At 55.7% G+C, this 22,285-nt stretch overlaps 3 protein-coding genes across 3 annotated transcripts; 1 reads left to right on the forward strand and 2 right to left on the reverse strand.

Moving 5' to 3' along the window:
- Positions 1-510: 510 nt before the first annotated feature.
- On the reverse strand, positions 511-1,541 carry VOLCADRAFT_34947 (uncharacterized protein; the record flags this gene model as incomplete). Its single annotated transcript, XM_002955714.1, has 4 exons — positions 511-666; positions 879-908; positions 1,095-1,202; positions 1,476-1,541. Coding segments are annotated over 4 exons (360 nt in total), but the record flags the coding sequence as incomplete, so codon positions are not given.
- Positions 1,542-6,484: 4,943 nt separating this feature from the next.
- VOLCADRAFT_96645 (uncharacterized protein) lies at positions 6,485-8,023 on the forward strand (the record flags this gene model as incomplete). Its single annotated transcript, XM_002955666.1, has 3 exons — positions 6,485-6,597; positions 7,209-7,514; positions 7,927-8,023. 3 exons carry the CDS (start codon positions 6,485-6,487, stop codon positions 8,021-8,023), a joined length of 516 nt encoding a protein of 171 aa, XP_002955712.1.
- Positions 8,024-8,335: 312 nt separating this feature from the next.
- VOLCADRAFT_96646 (uncharacterized protein) lies at positions 8,336-22,065 on the reverse strand (the record flags this gene model as incomplete). Its single annotated transcript, XM_002955715.1, has 12 exons — positions 8,336-9,218; positions 9,376-9,563; positions 9,983-10,183; positions 11,297-11,500; positions 11,710-12,149; positions 13,167-13,367; positions 13,568-13,703; positions 13,838-14,094; positions 14,289-14,330; positions 14,697-14,717; positions 16,334-16,366; positions 21,969-22,065. The coding sequence occupies 12 exons, from the start codon at positions 22,063-22,065 to the stop codon at positions 8,336-8,338; spliced, it is 2,703 nt and encodes a 900-aa protein (XP_002955761.1).
- Positions 22,066-22,285: the final 220 nt, after the last annotated feature.

A 22,285-nucleotide genomic window follows, 5' to 3' on the forward strand; every position in this document is an offset into this window, starting at 1 on the left:
GACCTGCACAATGGGGAAGGGAGAGGGGAAAAGCAAAAGCGAGCTCATGCGCTTGCAACTAAGTGCTCACCATGGCTGCCACCGCAGCCGTTTCAGGTGTATGAATGCGAGAAAGAGGATCAGCAACATTCTTGCAGCCCGGCCGGTACTACCACGTGTAGTGGAAGCGGCTCAGGAACTCTTGCCGCCGTGCTTGGCGTGTGACCATCATGAAGGTATCCTGTGCGGTCTCAAGGTACACAGGCGCCACTCCTGTGTAGGGCATTGAGTACACAGTAGCTCTTGCTCTGTGGTAGTGTAGTTGACTTCGGCAGGTGTGAACTTCTTGCTGGTGTAGGCGACGGGGTGGCCATCCTGCAGCATTGCGCCGCCTGTGCCGTAGATGGCTGGCGTCGGTTACTACTTTGAAAAGGGTTTGGTAAGGTCAGGAAGGCGCAACAAGGGGCGTATGTGTGTGTATGTGTGTGTCCACCGCACCCTCCCCCCTAACCACCCCAACCTCTCCCTCACCTTGAGCGCGCTCTTGAAGGGTGGTCCCTTAGGGTGCGGGAACAGTACGGCAGTGTCCAGTATACGGCCGTGACACGTCCGCAAGGCGGCCAGGTCGTTCTCAAGCGCGTGACCCACCAACAGACATTCCGATGACACCAGTGTCAGGAAGTGCTCCTTTGGGGGGGGGAGTTGGTAGGGGTTTTGGGGGGAGCCCAGGTCCCAAAACCGGGGGAGGAGGATGGGAAGAGGAATCATCATATACGACAGAAAGAAAAAAGAAAGAGTTAGCAAAGCGGCGAGAGATGTCGGCACGCCAAGGGGACGTGTGGCAATGCGGCAGTGCGTCTAGGCTTTCCAGCCGGGCCTCTTCCCGCGTCCCCACTCACCCGCACATCCTCGAGTCGATTGGTACAGCCCTGCATGATCATACAGTTGTGGCTCATTGAGTATGTCAGCTGGAGATGATCAAACTTGAACTTGGAAGGAGAAAGCGGAGGCACAAGAGAAAGCGGAGGGGCAATCTTGAAACACACACATACCCATACACACATACCATACAGACACACACGAGCACCTTCGGTCTGCCAGCCCTCCCCCCTGACCTCCAACATCTTTGACGTGATTCCGCTGTACCGCGTGTTGTAATCCAAAATTGGATTATGAGGAAGTACGAGCTCGTCCATCAGTATGGCGCCGCTGGGAAAGCCGGTCTTGCCGCCGCCGGTGCTGCTGCTGCTGCCGCCGCCGCCGCCACCCACAGACCTCCGTCCGCTGCGGCTAAATCCCTCACCTTCCCCTCCTCCTTGGCCGTCATCATCGTCATCATCATCACCATTATCGTGTTGCTCTATATCACCGCTTCTAACGCCGTCAACGCTGCTGCTGCCGCCGTTGGCGGCGTGGCCGTTGCGTCTGGTGGCGGCGACGGCGGCGGCAGCAGCAGCGCCCGCCGCCGTGCCCGGCTCCCATCCCAGCCCGGCCACCAAAGGAATCCGCGTGAGTTCAAATCCCGCTTCCGTGATGCACATCTCACAGTCCAACGCAACCATTCGTTCGCTGGCCGTCGGGTCACCTGTACAACGGAGGAATGCTTTTAGGGGACTTTCAAATGTTCAGGGCATCAGGGCATCAACTTATAAGCTAGATTTTCCAATTTGTTTTCAAAGACAGCGACATCCACACAAGCCACGTAAGCAGTTTTGCACCGAACCCGCATCCTGTTTAGGTCCTTATTACCCGAAGGTCGCGTCGCCATAAAGCCCGGAGGACATACAAGCCGCCTCTGCGGGCCTCTTCGCGCGCCGCCGCCACCTTCTTCCTCCCCTCCTCGTTCCTCTCCCCCCGTCCCCTCTTCACCCTCCTCCTCCTCCTCCTCCTCCTCCTCCAAGTACGGCAACGGGTAGTTATGTTGCTTAAGCTCGTCCAATGATGCCACGTAGTGCGAGGGCGGGAAGGGACCTGGAGGCAACTGCACCGACGACGGCGGCGGCGGCGGCGGCGGCGGAGCCCGACCGCCTTTCTCTCGCCGTTCCGCCGCGGCACCTTTTGGTGGCGCAAGGCTAGCAACCGCCGCCAGCGGCCTCGCGTCTACGTCCTGTTGTTTCTGGTGCTGTTGAAAGCACACGCATAAGCGGGGGGAAGGGCTTACTCAGGGGGTTACTGACCGTGCTGTTTCATAAACTTAATGTTTCATTAAAACAACTGAATGTGTTTTTATGTATTCGGCACATGACATCCCTTTCCCTGCTGGGACGTGTTTTTACCCCCGCACGCGTGTGTGCGTGTGTGCGTGCGTGTATGTATTTCCACGGTGTGCCCGAGTCCCTTTGCCCATCTTCCAAACCACTGCTCGCTGTACTGCACGTTGTTGAATGGACTTGGATTTGGGTTTTCATTTTCCCCACACCTCTCCCCACCACCACCACCACCTCTCCCCTGGCGGCTACCTCGCCCACCCCCGCCCACGCACCCCACCACCAACCCACAGCACCTGCTGCCGTTTCTGTCGAACCTGGGTCGACCGGCTGTCGTACACACCTCGCCGCAAGCTAAACCCGGTAGGGGTGAAAGGGGGGGGGAAGGGTGTGATTGAGCTTTGGGCTCTGGGAAGGGGCCCCCGGGGGGCGCGGGGGGCGCGGGCAGGATAAAAAACGGGGGAGTCCCGATTTCGGAAGAACGAGAAACCGCATGATGGCTTGTGGAATCATAGTAAGTAATTCAGTCATCAAGGGCAACAATGCATGGATCTGATCAACAAAAAGGCTTTTATAAATCCATTCTCTTCGGAAACAACTATCTTAGCTAATGTCGAATCCGGTTTAGCTTTAATCCCTTTGAAGGCGATGTAACTCACAATACGTGAATGTTCACTCGTCAAAACCCACATCAAAAAAGGGGGCCGGGATAAAGGGGGACTCACAGGGGGTCTACAGGACTCAAAGCCTGTGGTGACGGGTTTCCCTGCGGCTGCTGCGGCGGAATCGGGGCTCTGTCATATCTCCCCTCGCCCCCGGACTTCGCATGCCTTTCAATAAGAAGATAAACCTCTAAAACCCGACAGACCCTCCTGAACTCCGTGAACAGCTCTGTCCCCCCCTTTCCCCCCCTTTCGTGGTCCGTCTCCCCCCTTTTCCCCCCGACCCCGTATCCCTGCCCTCCCTTCAGCTCACAACACAACGGAGCTCCTAACAACCAAGTTAAGTCAACGTAACGCCAAGCGAAAGAGATCCGCGCCGTCCGCCGCCGCCGGTGCCGCCGCCGGCGCAGTGGAAGGCACGGAGGACGGGGGAGGGGAGGAGGACAAGGAGGAAGCAACCGCTGGCGGGTCAGTGGCGGCGACCACCGCGGGCCGTGGTGGCGGTGGCGGCGCCGCCCCCTTCCTTCTCCGGAGGCCGCTGCGGCTGCCGGCCTGACGTGGTGTACGGAGGCCGTACTCGGCACCCATTTCCCCGTGGGGGCCGATGACGCCTGCGTGTCAGAGAAAGACGTCAAAACACAACATCGACACGATAAACACACATATCTACATACACGCACACACTCTCTGTTGTCGTTAAGCATACACGTGCACAGGCATAAAGCGGGACAAGCATATGCAGGCTGTTAAGGAGGCTGCATGCACGCGGGGGGTGATACGCAGCCCAACCTCCCTAGTGGGTGTGCGCGCACGCGCATGTAGTCTACACTCAAATCATCGTGTGGCGAATTTCCCCCCGGGTACATATCACCTGGTTCGCCACCGTAGCGGATCATCCCGCCCTTCACCCCACGCCGTATACCTCGCGACTGTAGCTACCAAGTTTCCGTCATCTCCCCTTCCACCCCCACCCGCACCAACGCCCGTACCCGCACCCATACCCACACCCATACCCACACCCGCATCCGCACCTCGCCTGCCTCGCCTGCCTCGCTGTCCGCCTTTCCTCTCTCACCTCCCAATGGGCCCCCGCTAGCTCCGCCCCCCCCCACATCCGATAAACTCTCTCTCTCTCTCACCTGCCGCCCCCCCTAGCTCCGGAATATCGTCCGCGGGTCCCCCCCGGGTATTCTCCGTACCGCTGCCCGCCACCTCACGATCGTGCCGGGCTACCTTTTCATGCAGCTGCAAACCCTCCCCCAGCTGCTCCTGATGTACACTGCGGGTACGAGGGAGGTCGCCGACGGCGGGGTGGTGGTGGCGGCCGTCGCTGTCGTCACCGGCAGTGGCAGTAGTGGTGGTGGCCGGCTGCCGCCAGGCCTCGGTCGGGGACAAGCCCAGCGTGGTGGCTGTTGGGCCCGGGCTCGAATGAGGGGTAGTAGCGCCTGCAGGAGGCGGGAAGGGTGTATCGGACTCGTAAACATGCAACAAACACAGCAGCACATATACACGCGGATTACGAGCGGAAACTCTGTGGACAGATGGATACGTAGAACCGGGTCTGGATGTGTGTGTATTTGTGTGTGCGAGTGTATGTGGGGGCCGATCGAAATACCGACCTAGTGACCCATGGGTCACTGGTGCCGATACGGGCGGCAATTTTCATCGGGACCACGACCTCTCTCCCCACTTCTCAATGGTTTACATTGCATGGTCAGAGTCAAGCCCCCTGCCAAGTGAGGACTCGTGGCCGTGAGGGCGGACCGAGGGCCAGGGAGCTGCTGCGCAAGGCTTTTGCTGAGGAGCTACGACGGAAAAAGATTCCTGTTTCGGGATATGGACCGCGCACCTACGAATCACGGGCGCCTGCCGCAGCTTTAAAGGCTTGACCGAGCGCGCGCCTCATCTTTCCTGATCGCTCGCTTCCTTAGGCTGTTTCCCGGCAGTAAGAGGCCAAGGGAAAGGACTTTGAAAAGAGAAACTGTGCCCGCGCCTTTCCCGTGCCGCGGTTGTATGCTGGAGAAAAAGCCTGAGGCGAGCTGGTATGGACACACCCTTGCTCACTTGCACGGCGCTTACAACAAGTCCAAAGGAAAAAGTCTTCGCTATTGACAGTTAGACAGAAGTGATTTGATACAGGACAGATGACAAGGTCTATAGGTCAAAGATGGGTTGTAAGCCTGTATGTATACGAAATGAGGCACCATCGCGCCTGTACCCGCGTCGTACAGCAAATCCGAAAAGGTAGCCTCGCCGCTGCGAGATATAGCAGGAAATCGTGTTCAATGCTTTCGCTGCATTTGTTTCGGAATCCCAGATTCGCGAAACAAAAATGCATAATCGTAAATGAAAATTTTTTGCAGGTCACCCGCAAGAATCACCGCGCACACCAAACGCAGTGATAAACGGGGCGACCACCACACGAAAATAAACAGTCCACAAACAGCAAGACGACACGAAACGACACATACAACGCCGCCCCTCTCCTGTCCCCCGTGGGCTTGCCACAATTGGCTTTTAGCTCCAATTTCCACCGGACAAGTGAAATATCTTTGACCGGCACACGCGTCGTCAAAAAGCACTGCACAAAGCATCATTGTAATTCACCATCGTCACATAGTCATAGCATCCTGCGCTAGAGCCGTGACGAGGATTTCCCTCCCATCTGGTAGAAACTGCTCGCTTCTGAAGTATCTTATCGTCCAGTCACTGCTACCTTTAACTCCCCCTCCAAAGGCCACCGTAGAATCCCCCAGTACTCTGCCACGAAAGAAAGAAGAAAACTGATAGGACACTCGACATCCAATTCGCAGCTCGCGCCTTCTCAATGCACAGCATTATGTACATAACATTAGTACTTAACTCCCTTACAAACCGTCGCTGCCCCGGTAGCACCTCCCCCTTCTCCAAAAACCCTACCCTAAGCACAACACCGCTTTGCCCCGCGCCCTGAGACCTTGGAGGCGGGAGAGCTGAGGATGAGCGAGCGCAACGCATCATGCGCCACCCGAATGTTCTGGAAGGAACCTAGGATATGAATTCTCGTGTCCGCCAGCACGATGCGAGTGCGCGTCGCATTCTCAATCGTAAATTTGGTCTTGCCGTCCTGCGGCTGCGGCGCATGGGGTTGAAAAAAGTGTAAAAGGGCAGCCAAGCAATATGGAGTACGAGAGTCAAAGAAATGGCGGTAAATCAGCCGGCGGAGTAGGATGGCCCTTGGCTGGCAAAGAGGCTGGCAGGAGCTCAGGGACACAGGTCACCGGACTCTGCTTCCATCCAGCGGGGCTGGCCAGGCAACATTCCCAGCGCACAGCCCTAAAGCCCCTAAACCCTAAGTACAGGGGGGTCGCTGCTGCTCGGAACCAAACCAAGATGCGGCTGGCTCTTATCACAGCTTCCAGTCCACAGGCAGCACACTGCGGAGTTTTAGGCAGGCCAGTCGCTTTCACATACTAAACTCTATACCAAAAACGGTTTCTCAAATGCTCTGTAGGGAGTAATAGATCTCGTAACAGCCAACTACCGGTAAACAACCGTATCCCAACCGAATCCACAACCAGCAACCACGACCCAGACCAGCTCTCGCCCTTTCTCAACCCCCAGCCCTCCTACTAGCCGTAAAGCCGTAGGCCAGAAATGGCGTCAGGGGCTGTTCCAACCGTCCCTGTGCTGGCGCGGGGGGCGGGGCACCCCGCCTCACCATCCCTAGGCTGGTCTTTCCCCACCGGCGCACTACCGAACATCTGCTGGTAGGTGTCCTGGGAGGGTGGTGATGCATGCTTGTGCGCATGTACATATGTATGTGTTGAAGCAGTGGTGGGCGGTGTCTTTATGTCCGGTTGCGGTGGGCATTGTGCTGTTCTATTGCCAACGTGGAGTGAGACATTGGTTGTGTTTGTGTGTGCGTGGAAGGAAAGGGTTTTGTAACGAGGTAGCGGTGGTTGGAGTTGGGTGAGAGGGAGAGGAGGGATGGTGGGTGCAAAGGTGCTGCCGGCGGGGTTCAGTCCTGGTGGAGCTATGTGGCGGGTGGAGAGCAGTTTCCGGGACATGCCGAGTATCGAGTGTCACGTGTAGATGTGTATGCGGTTTTCTGCATCAACCTCGCAACCACATTCCCCCTCTTCCTGCCTCCCAGCGCCCACGGGGTCCTCTCTGTCGCACTCACGTTCCTTGCACATGGAAGTGATACATGCATACATGCATACATATTTACACAGGTAAACCACAACACACGCGGCAACCGAGCTAGCTAGCCGCCATCACGACCGCCACACAGGGGCCCCCACCACACCCCCAGCTCACCATGAGCTGACCGATGCCCGACTAGATCGTCTCGGTGATGCCATTGCCTGTCATTCAGCTCATTCGACCAACCAGACTATTCCCCGCCGCCGCCGCCCCCACTGCCGCCCTGCTCATCACCCGCGTGTTCCGCCGACCCCATCGTCTCGGAATCCATGGTGCTGTGGGCTGTGGTGGCGGTGGCGGCACCGCCCCCTTCCTTCTCCGGAGGGGCGCCGCGGGCCATGGTGGCGGTGGCGGTGCTGCCCCCTTCCTTCTCTGGAGGGGCGCCGCGGGCCGTGGTGGTGGTGGCAGTGCCACCGCCGCTACCGGCACCCCCTTCTGACGTGATGGACCATTGCCAGGATTGCCAGGATTGTATAAAGTTGGTGGCACTAGGCAACATCCAACACATTTTTAATGCAGACCCGAACACATCACAAAAATGTACAATGGAAAGGCTTTATGTTGAATCTGTTTAGATATTAACCTCTGAGCAGCAGCATTAGTGTTGGAACCCCAATTCAGGTAATCCACCTCCCTATGTGCACCACAAGCGAGGAAGCGTATGACATGCATGTTCAAGTACAATAATCCAATGTGAGGATGTATGCTGTACATGCATACATACAGACAAATGCACCCAGCCATGACCCACCCAGCCCTCACCTGCCATCACCACTGCCACCCAGCCCATTGCCTCCATCTTCTCTTCCACCCAGCCCTCACCCACCATCACCACTGCCACCAAGACCTATCCCCTTGCTGTCTGCTGCCCCCTGTCCTACCCTGCACAGGTACCACTGCCGGTCCCCGGCCATGGTACTGCCTCATCCCACCCTTCCCATCTGCTCCTTGAACAGCACATGGCTGTTAACCTTCTTCACCATTTAAGCATCCAATTGACAGTCGCCAGCACAAGCACAGATGCTTTGGACTAATGCGCCTGCAGCACTACAGGAATAAAGCAGGTTCTCCTTGTCGTGCACATTGCACTACTACCCCTGAGGTGTGTCTGCTACTACATGGCTACACCTGCTTCATACGCCTTTTAATACTGCTCCCCAGCATGCATGATTACACAATGACCTGCAGCACCACAGACCCCATTGCATCCATCCAGAAGCCAATTCCACTCCCAGCAGCCAGAAGACACATCAGCTGCATGCTGTGCATAGCTGTCAGCAGCAGCCGGTAGGGGCACCCTCATCTGGGTAGCCGTAGCACTATTGCTGCTGATGGTGCATAGAGCGAGCGCTGCACATGCACGCGTGGTGCAAGTGTGGCTACCCGCAGCCCTCCCTGGCCCCACATCCCATGCCTGCCTGTGGTGTGAACCAGCAGCCCATGCTGACCACACCCCGCCGCTGGGCCCAGGCACACTGGTGGGCATTTGTCAGACATCGCCATTACACCACTGCTGCCACACCGGGCGCTGCTGCTGCCGCTGCCATGCCAGGTGCCACTGTGGCCGTTGGGCTGGGTGCCACTGCAGCCATTGGGCTGGGTGCCTCTGTGGCCGCCAGGCGGGGTGCCTCTGCGGCCGCCAGGCTGGGTGCCTCTGTGGCCACCGGGCGGGGTGCCTCTGCGGCCGCCGGGCGGGGTGCCTCTGCGGCTGCCGGGCGGGGTGCCTCTGTGGCCGCTGGGCGGGGTGCCTCTGCGGCCACCAGGCTGGGTGCCTCTGTGGCCACCGGGCGGGGTGCCACTGCTGCTGCCAGGCTGGGTGCCACTGCTGTTGCCAGGCTGGGTGCCACTGCTGCCCCCAGGCCGGGCATCACTGCTGCCACCATGCTGAGCACCACTGCTGCTGCCGCCAGTGCTGCCACTCAGGCCACCACTGCTGCTGCCCTCATCATCAGTCAACCCCTCAATGCTGCCGCCACCGCTGCCTGATAGCTGTGCACAAAACTGCATGTCCTTTTCCATGGTGTGGCATGACAGCACACGCAGCACCCTCACGATGTCTTCATTGAAGTCAAACAAGGACTGTCCCAGCACCATGGGCAGTGCCTCGATTACATCCACATCCACCGGGATGTTGTGCTCCTGATCCCAAGGCTTCACATGGACCAGCATGTTCCGGCTCAGCCTGCACATGTGGATACCAGGCAGCAATTAACGGGTCTGGGTCAGATGCCCATGGGTCTCTGGCTCAGCCAGCAAATGGTATTCAGCACACTCCAACAAGGCTGCATGGGTGAGGCAGCAAGTAGCAAGAAGGGAAGCAGGACAGCCAGCCAGCCTACCGCAGGTAGAACACCAGCATGGCCAGGTGAGTGCACCGTGCCTGCTTGTAGTCATTTTGAAGTCGGTCATTCCACTTCGATGACAGCACCTTCTGGAACCAAGACTGCCGCTCCCACAGTTCCTGAAGGCCCAACACCATGCCACCCTGGTCGCTTGCCAACTTGGTGGCGATCTCGTCTGCAATGGCCTGCATGCATGAGTGTTTGATGTTGCATGTTGAGTGTATGGAGTACATGGGGTATAAGAGTGTGTGTAGGCTTGTATGTAGGTGTTAGCCACTGGTAACTATCTGGACAAGCCTGAGAATCAATTCACCAATTGACAGGCATCCTGCCAGCACACACATAACCCATAAAAGGCATCGCAATATGTGCAGGATGCACACTGCAACAGAGTGGTGACACAAGACTTCCAAATAGCATAGAAGGGCGCCAACACCCACACCTCCACAAAGATAGGAGCTGCAATGGAGACTCACCAATGGACAACTACACTGCGGTGCAAGCACAAACTTCTACATAAGGCCCCATTCTACACAAACACCATCTGCATGTAGTGCTTCTCCCATCTAAATCTGACCCCAAGCCCTGCAGCCTATGGGATTACCTGCAACTTAGCCGTAAACTCATCCATCCCAGCTGGTGGCTTTTCTTGCTCCCACCGGCGGCTTGCACGGGGCCCAAGCAGGTAGTCGGCTGCCTCACCAAGGCGGAGTAGGTTCACCATCGTGTCCAATTGCATTAGGGTGGCACTGAACTCCAGGCTGCTCCAGCTGTCCCGGAGTGTGCCATCCTGGTTGATCACCAACTGCGGGCAAGCAGGGCAAGGGTGGCATGGCATGCACTTAGCACCAACATGGGAAGGGGGGCCCACAGCAAAACAGGGAAACAGGCTGATACATAAGCGCAGTTGAGCTTGCCCCAGAACTGAGCTTTTGCTGTGTTTAGTCAGCTCTATGGGGCGGGGTAGAAGGGGCTTGGGCACAGGGTTCGACACTGACCTTCCTGAAACTCGCGGGCTCCCCTGTACCTCCCAAATTTTCCTTACGGAGGGGCCCCCGTACCAGGCTCCTGTACCGGCCGAAAACCTTAGGGGGCCCCCATAACCCCCGCAAAACCTTTACAGAGGCACTGTCCTTGGCTGAAACGCTGTGGAAAGTGACGCTTTGCATTATTTTGCCCTGTAAATCGTTATTTTCGTTATTTTCTCGTGAACCATTACACTCGGGGACACGGCACACTCAGCCAAGCACCATGGCTGGTACAGGAGCCTATAACACATTCAGGCCTGCGGTTCTTGTCAATCAGCTTCGAGTCCCTACCCTACCTTCTTTGCAAGGCTTATCATCTACTTTCTTTGTGGGAACAGGTTGGCTTGCAGGCTTTCCACCTGCGTCCGGAGATCGGCGAGGAGTGGCTACAACCAGCTCCGTTCCCATGATAGATGAGCGAGCTTACCAGAGCCCCATAGGTCCGACAATTTTAAGGTGGCGTGCTTCTTGGAGGGCAGGGTGGATTAGGAGGCCCTTGGTCACCTCCTGACGACTCATTGTCTGCCATCACTGGATGTTACAGACCAGAAGCTATAAAAGAATTATGAAAAGTGTAGTTAAATATTGCAATATGAATTATGTCTGCCAAGTGTGTGGCCTTATCCTTTATATGGTCCGTCCTCTCCCTTACAGGGCCCCGTACAGCCTCTTATAAATCCTTAAAATCCTTACAGGAGCCACTGTAACCGGCCTTCGGCTGGTCCGGGGGCGGCCCCCTACAGGGGCGCTTCACGCCCCAAAATCGTTACGGGAGCCACCGTAAAGTCCTACGGGCCCTGATGGGGATACCGAACAAAGGCCAAAAACTTACGGGCCCCGTACAGGGTGTCGAACCCTGCTTGGGCACATGGTGAAAGACCATCCCTCACCCGCGCAATCTGACGCTGGTGCAGGTCGCGGAAGTAGTAGCACCCATCCGTCTTCCTCTCCAGGTGTGGCTCCAGGAATTGCTGTAAGCCAGGGTGCAGATTTGTGTCAAGCCGCGCCCCCACATCTGGAAACGCCAAGTCCAGCACAGCAATGTGCTGCGACAATGGCATGCCCTCCAGGCCCAGCTTCCACTCCTTTCGTGACTGAGGTACATAGTGAGATTCAATGGGTGGGCGCCAGATAAAAACGCAAGATTTGAGATGAGCAGTAGTGGGTCCAGCCATGAAGGATTGGTGCAGCCAGCTCTAAAAAATGCCAGCTCTACAGCAACTGGCCCCAGTTCATGAAGACGACACAGACACTGCTAAGCTGAAGCACACAGAGGCCCTGAGATGGGTGTGCCGCAGGTTACCTCGTCAATGAGCTTCATCCTCATGAATCCATGGACAAAGGCTGCCACATCCAGGCCTAGGGGGGGTAGAGCATCAATCCAGTCCTCCACCAGGACTGTCAGGAGCGCTATGGATGGAGGGCAGAGCTCCAGCAGCTTGGGGTCCAGCTGCACTCCGGCCTTGGAGCTCTTCAGCAGCTCCCATGCCAAGCTCATGTGCTCGGGCCTGTAGGTTGCCGGTAGGTTCACGGCACTGGCACCAGTGATGACTGTGTAGCCATTGGGTGGCATGTTGGCCAGGCTAATCCAGGTCAGCACCATGGAGCTGCCGGTTATGCACCACAGCATGGTGTGGGAGCCATACACCAGCAGTGGCTTCATGAATGAGTCCCGGATGTATGCAGCCCCACTTGCATCCAGCTTGCCATCAATGGTCGGCAGGAACAGGCTCTGCATTTCGTCTGAATGGCAGGGATAAGGAGGCAGGCAGCGACACAGCAAGGGGGCGGATTAAGAGTATATTGTTGGAGATTGGAAACACCAGGACAGGGGACCAAACAAGTACTGCGAGGCTCAGCCCAGGTGCAGGTGTGTTGTATTCGCTTCTTAAATCTGGTCCCAAACTGATACATTTTTCTGTCTTATTTTTCCTTTCTCGCTTGGTGCGGTTGCTGGACATGTTTGCTGGAACTAACTGAATTCCAACTGCCTATTTTGCCACTTTTTCTGTCAGATCTTTATGGCTCCAACCTCTGGGTCAGACGGCGAGCAGGATGCTGTCATGGATGCTTACAAGTAAATGCCACCTCAGGTGGAAGTCCATACTTGCAGAAGTATGGGCGGGGGTCCTAGCACAGGCTACGACTGGGACGCTGGTCCCTGGCTCGCAGAGCCCCATCATCAATTGGAAGCATGGATCAACGGTACACCATTCTGGGACTGGACCACGCCTTTTCGGAATTGGCTGTACGATTCATGGGATGGCTGCATCCTCCGCTACTTAAGCGGGCGAAACTCTTCCAAATCAGTGTGTTCCGATGCCACCATCCAGTTGTGGTTGAGTAAGATATAACAAGGTGCAGCCGGTCTAGTAAAAGCTCCAGAAGCACATTGAAGCAGGATGAGGGGGGCGAAGTGTCGGATGCACAAGTTGTTGGTATACCCAAAGGGGTGTAGTGAAAGGAGCAAGCAGAATTGGCTTGTGTCCCCCTTCACCCAGATGTTTGTGCAGTCAAACATGCAGCATGCACTTCTTAAAATCAAAAATGGTAATGGGGCTTGCGACTTGCACCTGCACATCTGCATGCCCATGGTTGTGTAAAGCAAGCAAGTTGCTGCATGAGAATGGCATAGTTTGCCATGCAAAATGATACAGCAAGCAACCAAAAAAGCCATTCAGACCCAGCAATTCAAGAGAGAGAAACCAGGCGAAGAATCCAGGAGCCTGTGATAAAGCCTCCATCAGCATGACCCCATACCGCATAACACGAGCACCGGCACCTCCACCGCCTTAAGGAACTCCCGGATGGTGTGGCCCAGCAAGCCAGGGTCGGTGCTGAAGAAGTGCCGCACCAGCACATCCTCTGCAGCCTCCAGAGCACCCTCCCGCATGGGAACATGCTCCTTGCGTGCCCAACTCAGCAGCACACCCAGCAGGTCCAGCAACATGGCTTTAGCACCTTCCTGCGTGCAGGGTGTTGACAGAGCACACCATTTGAGCCACCACCCTCACAGCCAGCTCCCATTACCATCATGCACAAATCAAGCCTTCTGCAACCAATGCCTCTGCAGCACAGTCATGGCATGCTCACAGAAGCAGCATAATGGAATGGAAGTGCTTCAGCAGCCTTGAGAGTGTGTTCCAATATTTAACACCCACTTGCCTGCCGATGCAGCAGACCACAGTTCAGGCGCAGGGCCACCATGCCTGCCAGGGGGCCCTCCCCTCCCTGCTGGCGCAGCACCTCCACCACCACTGCAGGAACCACATGCTCCAGGGTGAACGACTTGCCCGTCTGCAACATGCATGTGCATTGATAAGAGGTCATAGGGCTACTCAAGTGTTGCGTGGTCCTGTGCTGTGGCACCGACATGGAGTCACACTGTGGCTAAAGATACCTAGGATGGGAGGTACAACACAACAGCGTACCTTGACAAGCCCTGAGACCAGCAAGGGTGAGGGGGCTTTAGCCCGGTCTTTGTCCACCGCGTCACTCATGGCCATTTTAGCCCATAAGCGGATACAATCCACCACCCTCACTTTGTCCATCCTTGCAGTGTCCACCCTCGCCACATCTATGTATGACACCACTGAGTCGCTGTAATGCAGCTCCACAATATCATTGTTGTTGACCTTGTAGTGCAGCTTGGCCGCACTATCCACCAGCCGCCTTGGAGCTCGTGCACCTGCACCATCACCCAGGGGGCAGGGCACAAGGTTGCTGGCAAGGTAAAAGGGACTTGCAGGACAGTTGGCAGTGGCAACCGTGTTGCACACTTTACCCCTGTGCTAGCTGCATGCACATCTCGAAAGTGAGGTCACTGTCGTTTGCCAAATCGATTCTTTACATGTGTCTTAAAACCCTGCAAAGTACACTCACCAGCCCCTGCCAGGATCCCCAGGCCCAGGCCAGCTGCCGTGCCTGCATGATGTGGGAGCGGCCAAGGAGCACATGCAGGTGAAAAGTTGCATGCCGCTGCACATGCTTGCTGCACATGCTTGATGCAGTCCGGTGTGCAGGGTGAGATGGGGGGTTGGGCATGAAAATCCTGATACACAGCAGAGGGGGGGTGCTCATTTCAAGCACTAGGGCATGCCAACCCAGGATGCTTCAGTATTGCAAACCAATACAATGCATGCTACAACAACTTCAACGTGAGCTTTGATGTTGTGCTGCTGCCACAACAGCGGTTGGCATTCAGCCTATGTTGTGCTGTGTGAGGAAGTCTCCTCATCCCCAATCAACCATATGCCAATCCATACCCTACAGCATCATGAACATGCTCACTGGCAGCCACAGGCAGCAAGCCTACAAGGGGAGGAAAGTAGAACGGATCCCAGTGAGATGGCTGGTTTACCCATGCCATGGGCAAACAACAAATCCAGGCAGGCGGCTGGCAGAGGTTAAGGCCTGACTTCTGCTCCCAGTCGACCCGGGTTCAAATCCACCTGCCAACCTCTAGGGTGTTTGAGAGGTGGTGAAATGGGAGGTGGCCCCCCATCTTGTGGACGGTGTAGGACGTGATAAAATCAACTTGCAAGCTGACCAGGAACTAAGTTGAGGCACTGTTGTTCCGTTAGATTTGGTTGGATGCTAGTGGTGAGTTGCCAAACTCAAAGAGTACACTCTGAAGTCAGATGGGGTGAATGGCTTAGGGCAAAATGGAAAATTCTCTAAAATGTCTCCAACACAATCTTCACATGTGAAGCCCTCAGCAGGCCACACAACAAAGGGTCTGACCTTTTCAAGAGCCAGGAGTGCTGGTGGGATAAGCATTATGCGTGTGGAAAATTCGCGGGCATGCTTTGACAGACCCCGGATTGGCTGCTGTGCGGACCGGCCAGCAGGTTGCCCCTGCTACTGTCTGCATCCGCAGGTCATTTGGCATGCAGGAGTCCACAGAACTATTGAACTGCTTAATAATGGCTGCTTACAAATTGCGAGAACAAAAACAAATGAAAGAAGAAAGACAATTAATAAAAAAAGATACACACCAATATAAAAGATAGCTCTGACTTCCACTGGAGAATAGAATATTCGCTTGCTTGACTTGCTGAGTGCAGCCTTCATAAGCAGCAGCAGGCATGGGCAGTGTACACCGCATTGAGGAGCGCTGCTAGGTCGCACGGTTCCTTGAATAATCACCAAGCAGCATTAAGCCTGGGCATATGCAGCTTCGGTCAGCACGGCAGGTTGATGATAGCTGCACACTGTTATCAAGACATGCAACGGTTGCTGCATGTTGCTGGCGCGTCAGGTATGCTACACAGCACCCTCTTGCAGCATGCGTTGCAGGCCTGAAAGGAAAGACTGGTATCAAAAGCTTGCAGTCACCACAGCCGCCCACTTGTTTTGGGGCCTAAAGACCTGCCTAAATCCCTACAACCCTACTGTGTGCCACGGTTCTACAAACTTTTGTGTCGTGCACAGTGCCAGGGCGCCATACATTTTCCCCTTTTCAACGTGTGTGTAAACGGTTGTGATGTGCATCCGGCTGCCTGAACAAGCTCTCCATATCCCCACTGCTAGCAGTGGCTTCCATCCACCCACAGAACACTTCCACATACACACACATGCCTGTGCCGCCTTTCCTTCAGACTGCAGTTTTCTCACTACCATTGCCATCATGCATGTTATGCACAGCAAGCCACTTTCACCACCATACGGCAGCAGCTGGCTGCAGTCATTGCGGGCACCCTATGAAGCTGCAATGACCACAGCCAGCTGCTTCACCAGAAACCCACGATGATTGAAGTCTTCTTCTGTTACCCCAACACTTGCAACTTCACGTACTTTATAAACTCTGGTGATATTGCTTTCGGATATCTTTTTCTATTACTAAAACTTCGCAACCCTGCATGACCAAGACCTTGGCCTTGGTGTGCCTTTGTACTGAAGCAATGCAAAAATCAAGTCAGACTCACCAGCAACAACGCCTGGGCCAGCTGTAGCTGCAGCTGCACATTAAGGAGAAACGAGAGGGATGCACAATTGACATCATTAGTTGCTCAACAATGGGAACGTGTTCATAGCAGCAGTTAGCAGTCAGCACTCAGGCTGGATACGATCATTTAAGCAATCATTCAAGGTTGTGTAGACACGACCGGTATGTCATAGTTAGTCATGGGAGCCCAGGAAATACCCTAAAACTGCAATATGACTAAAAAGAGTCAGCATGTGTGCATGTACCAAGGAAATATAACCCCTGCGTTTGTTTTTCCGCAGCAAAATGATTTGCACCTCATGCAGGTGCACCTGTCTGGGTGTACCTCCCCTCCAAGAAGAAGGAAAGGCGTCAGCTGTGTGTCACTCAAGACATACACTACAACAATCGAATAACAAGCATTGTTCCCATGTACAGCGGGTGTTTCCATCACAGCGGGTGTTTCTATCGCGAACACAAACAAGCAAACTGGTGCTCGTCGGGAGCCCAGTCACAGGCCCAGCCGCAGCGAAATGACGAACCCGAGAAACTCCCAACCCAGTCTAGGAATGCGCTGAGCTTCCACAAGCAGCCAAGTTTGCCGATGCATGCCTGTTTTGATTGCCTCCTTCAAGGCGTTGCGTTGCCGGAGATTAAGTTGCGATCGTAGGTCATTTACGTCGAGACAACGAAATGCGCCTCCTGCCTCAGCGTTCACATCGTAACCCTCCCTTTCAAGAACTTGGAGTATGGGAGCTATCGAGGCCTCAGTCTCTCCGTCGACTGCAGCGATCGCTTCACGCAGAGTCGGCATTGGAGCAGAAGTTCTGCGAGGCTACACCACATCGGATCCTATGGCATGTCTCATGGCTGACCCTGCTAGCGCAAAAGCTCGTCCGCTCTCAACCGCAACGCTTAAACAAAGTGAAGAGATAAGGCTGGGCTTGTTTCTGCGGTTAGCTGTAAATAAAATTGTTTGGATTGTGGCGGCGCATCTCTGTGGAGCTGTGTTGTGAAGGCAAGACGCCCGGGGGGCCCTGACTCGAAGTGAGCCCCACCCTGGAGTTAGTTGGTACCGCTTTCATGTACTTCCTCAAACAAACTGCTTGTCTAATACTGTGATGTTTTATTTGTTATATTCAAGTAAACTGAACTGAACTTGCAAGGCGCCACCGCAGTTGCCGGTGCCATGAAAGCGCGACCGTCCTGGGACACAGCATCAGGCCCAGAAATACACTTATAGGGTTACAGAAAACATAGCTGTAAACAGAAATAAACAAAGCCATGGAGTTTGTCCTGGACCCGCGCCATCTGCTTGCATCGCGAAAACCACGCGTCGCGCGCCGCAATGCCAGTAAAGTTTGCCATGGCCACAAAACAGCAAAGCAAAACATACATTGTTAAAACAAACAACAACGGGGATAACGGCTCGACGGTCAACACCCTCGCTCGCGGTTCAGTTTCTAAAAACATATACCCCGCCGGCGGACGGTCCCCTGTCCGCAACGCCGTACATCCTGACCGTTCCAGCGGACGCCTAGCGGACGGTCATGGAAACGATGGTCCAAAGCTCCAAAACATCTGTATGTAGATGATTCATGAGACGCTAATAATTAATGCTCCAGCTTGCACTCCTTGGCAAGCAATAAACGCGCAAAACACTCGCCAGGAGAAACTAACCCCAAAATTGTGACGCACATAGTCAAAAGACTTCTAGCATAAAAGGAGAAAGCAATCGAAAGAAAAAAGACAACATCCCAAGGCGCGCGGCGGACATTCTAATGACCTGTTTATGTAACCTGCTTAAATAACACCAACGCACTGGAACAATTGAATCATGCAATAAGGTCATTGCAATGGCCACAAGCACTGGGCATTAGTGAAAGGGATTCAGCAAAGACTGACCGTAACGCCCAACACGTCGTTCCATCCCTTTGTCGGCTCTGAATGGCACAATGAATGCTCTACTGGGTAAATGATCATTTGGCGGTGGAAAGAGGCCATTGTATGGCATCCGAGCTGGCGCACAGCTTGCGCATGTCCCCAAGACCCAACACGGCACCACGCCCCGCACCCGGTTACGCCCTTGTCCTGCATTCCACCTGCCAGCCTGTCTGTGCAACACAGCGCATGGCGGGCAGGCCAACGAAGCCATACCAAAGTTTCGTTCAAGACTGGGGTCCCAAGCTCTCAGAATCCCAGGCTGCCAGGCTCCCAGGCACACAGGCTCCCATGCACACAGGCTCTTAGAATCCCAGGCTCCCAGGCACACAGGCTCTTAGAATCCCAGGCTGCCAGGTTCCCAGGTTCCCAGGCTCCCAGGCACACAGGCTCCCAGGCTCTTAGCATCCCAGGCTGCCAGGTTCCCAGGCTGCCAGGTTCCCAGGCTGCCAGGTTCCCAGGCTGCCAGGCACACAGGCACACAGGCACACAGGCTCCCAGGCTCCCAGGCACAAAGTCTCTTAGAATCCCAGGCTGCTAGGTTCCCAGGCTCCCAGGCACACAGGCTCCTAGAATCCCAGGCTGCTAGGTTCCCAGGCTGCCAGGCACACAGGCTCTTAGAATCCCAGGCTGCCAGGTTCCCAGGCTGCCAGGTTCCCAGGCTGCCAGGTTCCCAGGCTGCCAGGTTCCCAGGCTGCCAGGTTCCCAGGCTGCCAGGTTCCCAGGCTGCCAGGCACACAGGCTGCCAGGCACACAGGCACACAGGCACACAGGCTCCCAGGTTCCCAGGCTCCCAGGCACACAGGCTCCCAGGTTCCCAGGCTCTCAGAATCCCAGGCTCCCAGGCACACAGGCTCTTAGAATCCCAGGCTCCCAGGCACACATGCTCTCAGAAACCCAGGCTGCCAGGTCCCCAGGCTCTTAGAATCCCAGGCTTCCAGGCACACATGCCCTTAAAATCCCAGGCTGCCAGGTTCCCAGGCTCCCAGGCACACAGGCTCCCAGGCACACAGGCTCCCAGGCAAACAGGCTCTTAGAATCCCAGGCTGCCAGGTTCCCAGGCTGCCAGGCACACAGGCACACAGGCACACAGGCTCCCAGGCTCCCAGGCACAAAGGCTCTTAGGATCCCAGGCTGCCAGGTTGCCAGGTTCCCAGGCTCCCAAGCACACAGGCTCCCAGACTCTTAGCATCCCAGGCTGCCAGGTCCCCAGGCTCCCAGATTCCCAGGCTCTCAGAATCCCAGACTCCCAAGCACACAAGCTCCCAGGTTCCCAGGCTCTCAGAATCCCAGGCTCCCAGGCACACATGCTCTCAGAAACCCAGGCTGCCAGGTTCCCAGGCTCTCAGAATCCCAGGCTTACAGGCACACAGGCTCCCAGGCACACACGCTCTCAGAATCCCAGGCTCCCAGGCACACATGCTCTCAGAATCCCAGGCTGCCAGGTTCCCAGACTCTTAGGTTCCCAGGCTCCAAGGCTCCCAGGTTCCCAGGCTTACAGGCACACAGGCTCCCAGGCACACAGCCTCTTAGAATCCTAGGCTGCCAGGTTCCCAGACTCTTAGGTTCCCAGGCTCCCAGGTTCCCAGGCTCTCAGAATCCCAGGCTCCCAGGCACACATGCTCTCAGAATCCCAGGCTGCCAGGTTCCCAGACTCTTAGGTTCCCAGGCTCCCAGGTTCCCAGGCTCTCAGAATCCCAGACTCCCAGGCACACAGGCTCTTAGAATCCCAGGCTTCCAGGCACACAGGCTCTTAGAATCCCAGGCTTCCAGGAACACATGCTCTTCGAATCCCAGCCTCCCAGGCACACAGGCTCCCAGATCCCCAGGTTCCCAGGTTCCCAGGCTCTCAGAATCCTAGGCTCCCAGGCACACAGGCTCTAAGAATCCCAGGCTGCCAAGCTCCCAGGTTCCCAGGCTCTCAGGTTCCCAGGCTCTTAGAATCTTAGGCGCACAGGCACACAAGCTCTTAGAAAGCCAGGCTGCCAGGTCCCCAGGCTGCCAGGTTCCCAGGCTGCCAGGTTCCCAGGCTGCCAGGTTCCCAGGCTGCCAGGTCCCCAGGCTGCCAGGTCCCCAAGCTCCCAGGTCCCCAGGCTGCCAGGTCCCTAGGCTGCCAGGTCCCCAGGCTGCCAGGTTCCCAGGCTGCCAGGTCCCCAGGCTGCCAGGCCCCCAGGCTGCCAGGTTCCCTGGGGACCTGGCTGCCAGGTCCCCAGGCTGCCAGGCTGCCAGGCACACATGCACACAGGCTCCCAGGCACACTGGCTCTTAGAATCCCAGGCTGCCAGGTTGCCAGGTTCCCAGGCTCCCAAGCACACAGGCTCCCAGACTCTTAGCATCCCAGGCTGCCAGGTCCCCAGGCTCCCAGATTCCCAGGCTCTCAGAATCCCAGGCTCCCAAGTAAGCATGCTATCAGAAACCCATGCTTACAGAATCCCAGGCGCCCACGCTCCCACGTTCCCAGGTTCCCAGGCACACAGGCTTTTAGAATCCTAGGCTTCCAGGCACACAGGCTCTCAGACACACAGGGTCCCATGCACACAGGTCGCCCATGGCTGCGGTCCAAGCCTGGCCCCAACCGCCAGATAAATATGCTCCTACATCTAATTGACTTAGCCGAATGCTTGTTTTAGCTTTGTTTACATTTCATGCATTTGCTGGCAAGTCGCAAATTGGCGATTTCATGGTGTAATGGATAAACCAGCGCACTGGCGCGAGGTGGGATGGCTCCTGTGCTCGAAATAATGGCCGAGGACGTCCATTGCTAAAGGGGGGGCAATGTAACGACGCAAGGCCCAACTGAGCATCCCGGGTTACGCCTTTGCTGTGTTACACCTAGCGCTTGCAACGACGTAGCCCCCAGTATAGCACATTGCATTACATTATCCATGAAAAGATTATAAAGCTTTATGGCTGGTTGCATAACAAATTGCGGGTGCGAGGTGACTGCTTGCATAACAAATTGCGGGTACTGCTAAAGTTGCAAGTCGCAAGTCGCAAGTCGCAAGGAACACGCAAAATTTCTATATGAAATTCTATATACGCGAATACGTGCGTGAACCACGCCTGTAGGGTGTAAACAGATAGCATTTGCGGCGTCCGCGTCTGCGGGCTATGGCCGATCGCAGGCGTAACTATGCTGAAGTGGCTTGCGGCCTATGTGGCTTCGTCTGTCTGAGCAGTGCAATGTAGCTGTCTGAGCAATGCAATGTAGCTGTTCATACGCACAAGCTCACTCAGGCCTCATCTAGTTCTTATCAGTATTTGCTTAATGTATCTCATCAAGTTCTTAGCAGTATTTGCTTATGGGCCTTCTGGTGGGGTTCCGAGGACTTTTGCCAATCGGGGAGTCTAATTGCAAATTCCCCTGTGGTTGCGGGTTCTGAGCCTGCCCTTGGATTTGCTTTTGGATGTCTAGGTGACTTGTGTTGTCTGGTCTGGGTGGGAGTCTTGTTTGCCCTCATCGTATCAGGTGCAGTGCACGGCCTGCTGGCCCGCTGGCTGTACTCTTTGTGAGTCTGGAGCCCACTGTAACAACCACACTGCCTCGAGGCATCCCTAGCCCCGGCGGTGGACTGATAGGAACTAGCCTAGTCCGCACAAGTTCCACACAAGTGTGGGGGTGTCCGTAAGAGCTGGGGGGCCCATGGGCGGTAAATCGTTTTTAGGGCGGTTTTTGGTGGACCATCATCGTCCACCCTCGTCCGCTTGAGCACGGAGCGCCTTAGAGCAACATGCCGGGTCCCAGACTTCCGAGAGGAACCTGGCTAGTGCCAGGGGTGGGGCCTCGGTCATAATGGTGTGCATGTTGCACCCTTGAAACACGAGGTCACGTTCGCCCGTGTACTAATGTACGCCAGGCATTCCACAAAGACATGCATTTTGTCTTCAACCGCCCCGCAGTCACAAAGCCTGCAGGTGCACGCTGTGCACTCATGGCCATTAGGTTGGTTAATCTCTAACTCCCAACAGCCTAACCGGAAACATATAAGCATTTGATGCAAACATTGGGGCA

The sequence above is a fragment of the Volvox carteri genome (assembly GCF_000143455.1).
Source record: "Volvox carteri f. nagariensis unplaced genomic scaffold VOLCAscaffold_54, whole genome shotgun sequence".
Classification (NCBI taxonomy): Eukaryota; Viridiplantae; Chlorophyta; class Chlorophyceae; order Chlamydomonadales; family Volvocaceae; genus Volvox; species Volvox carteri.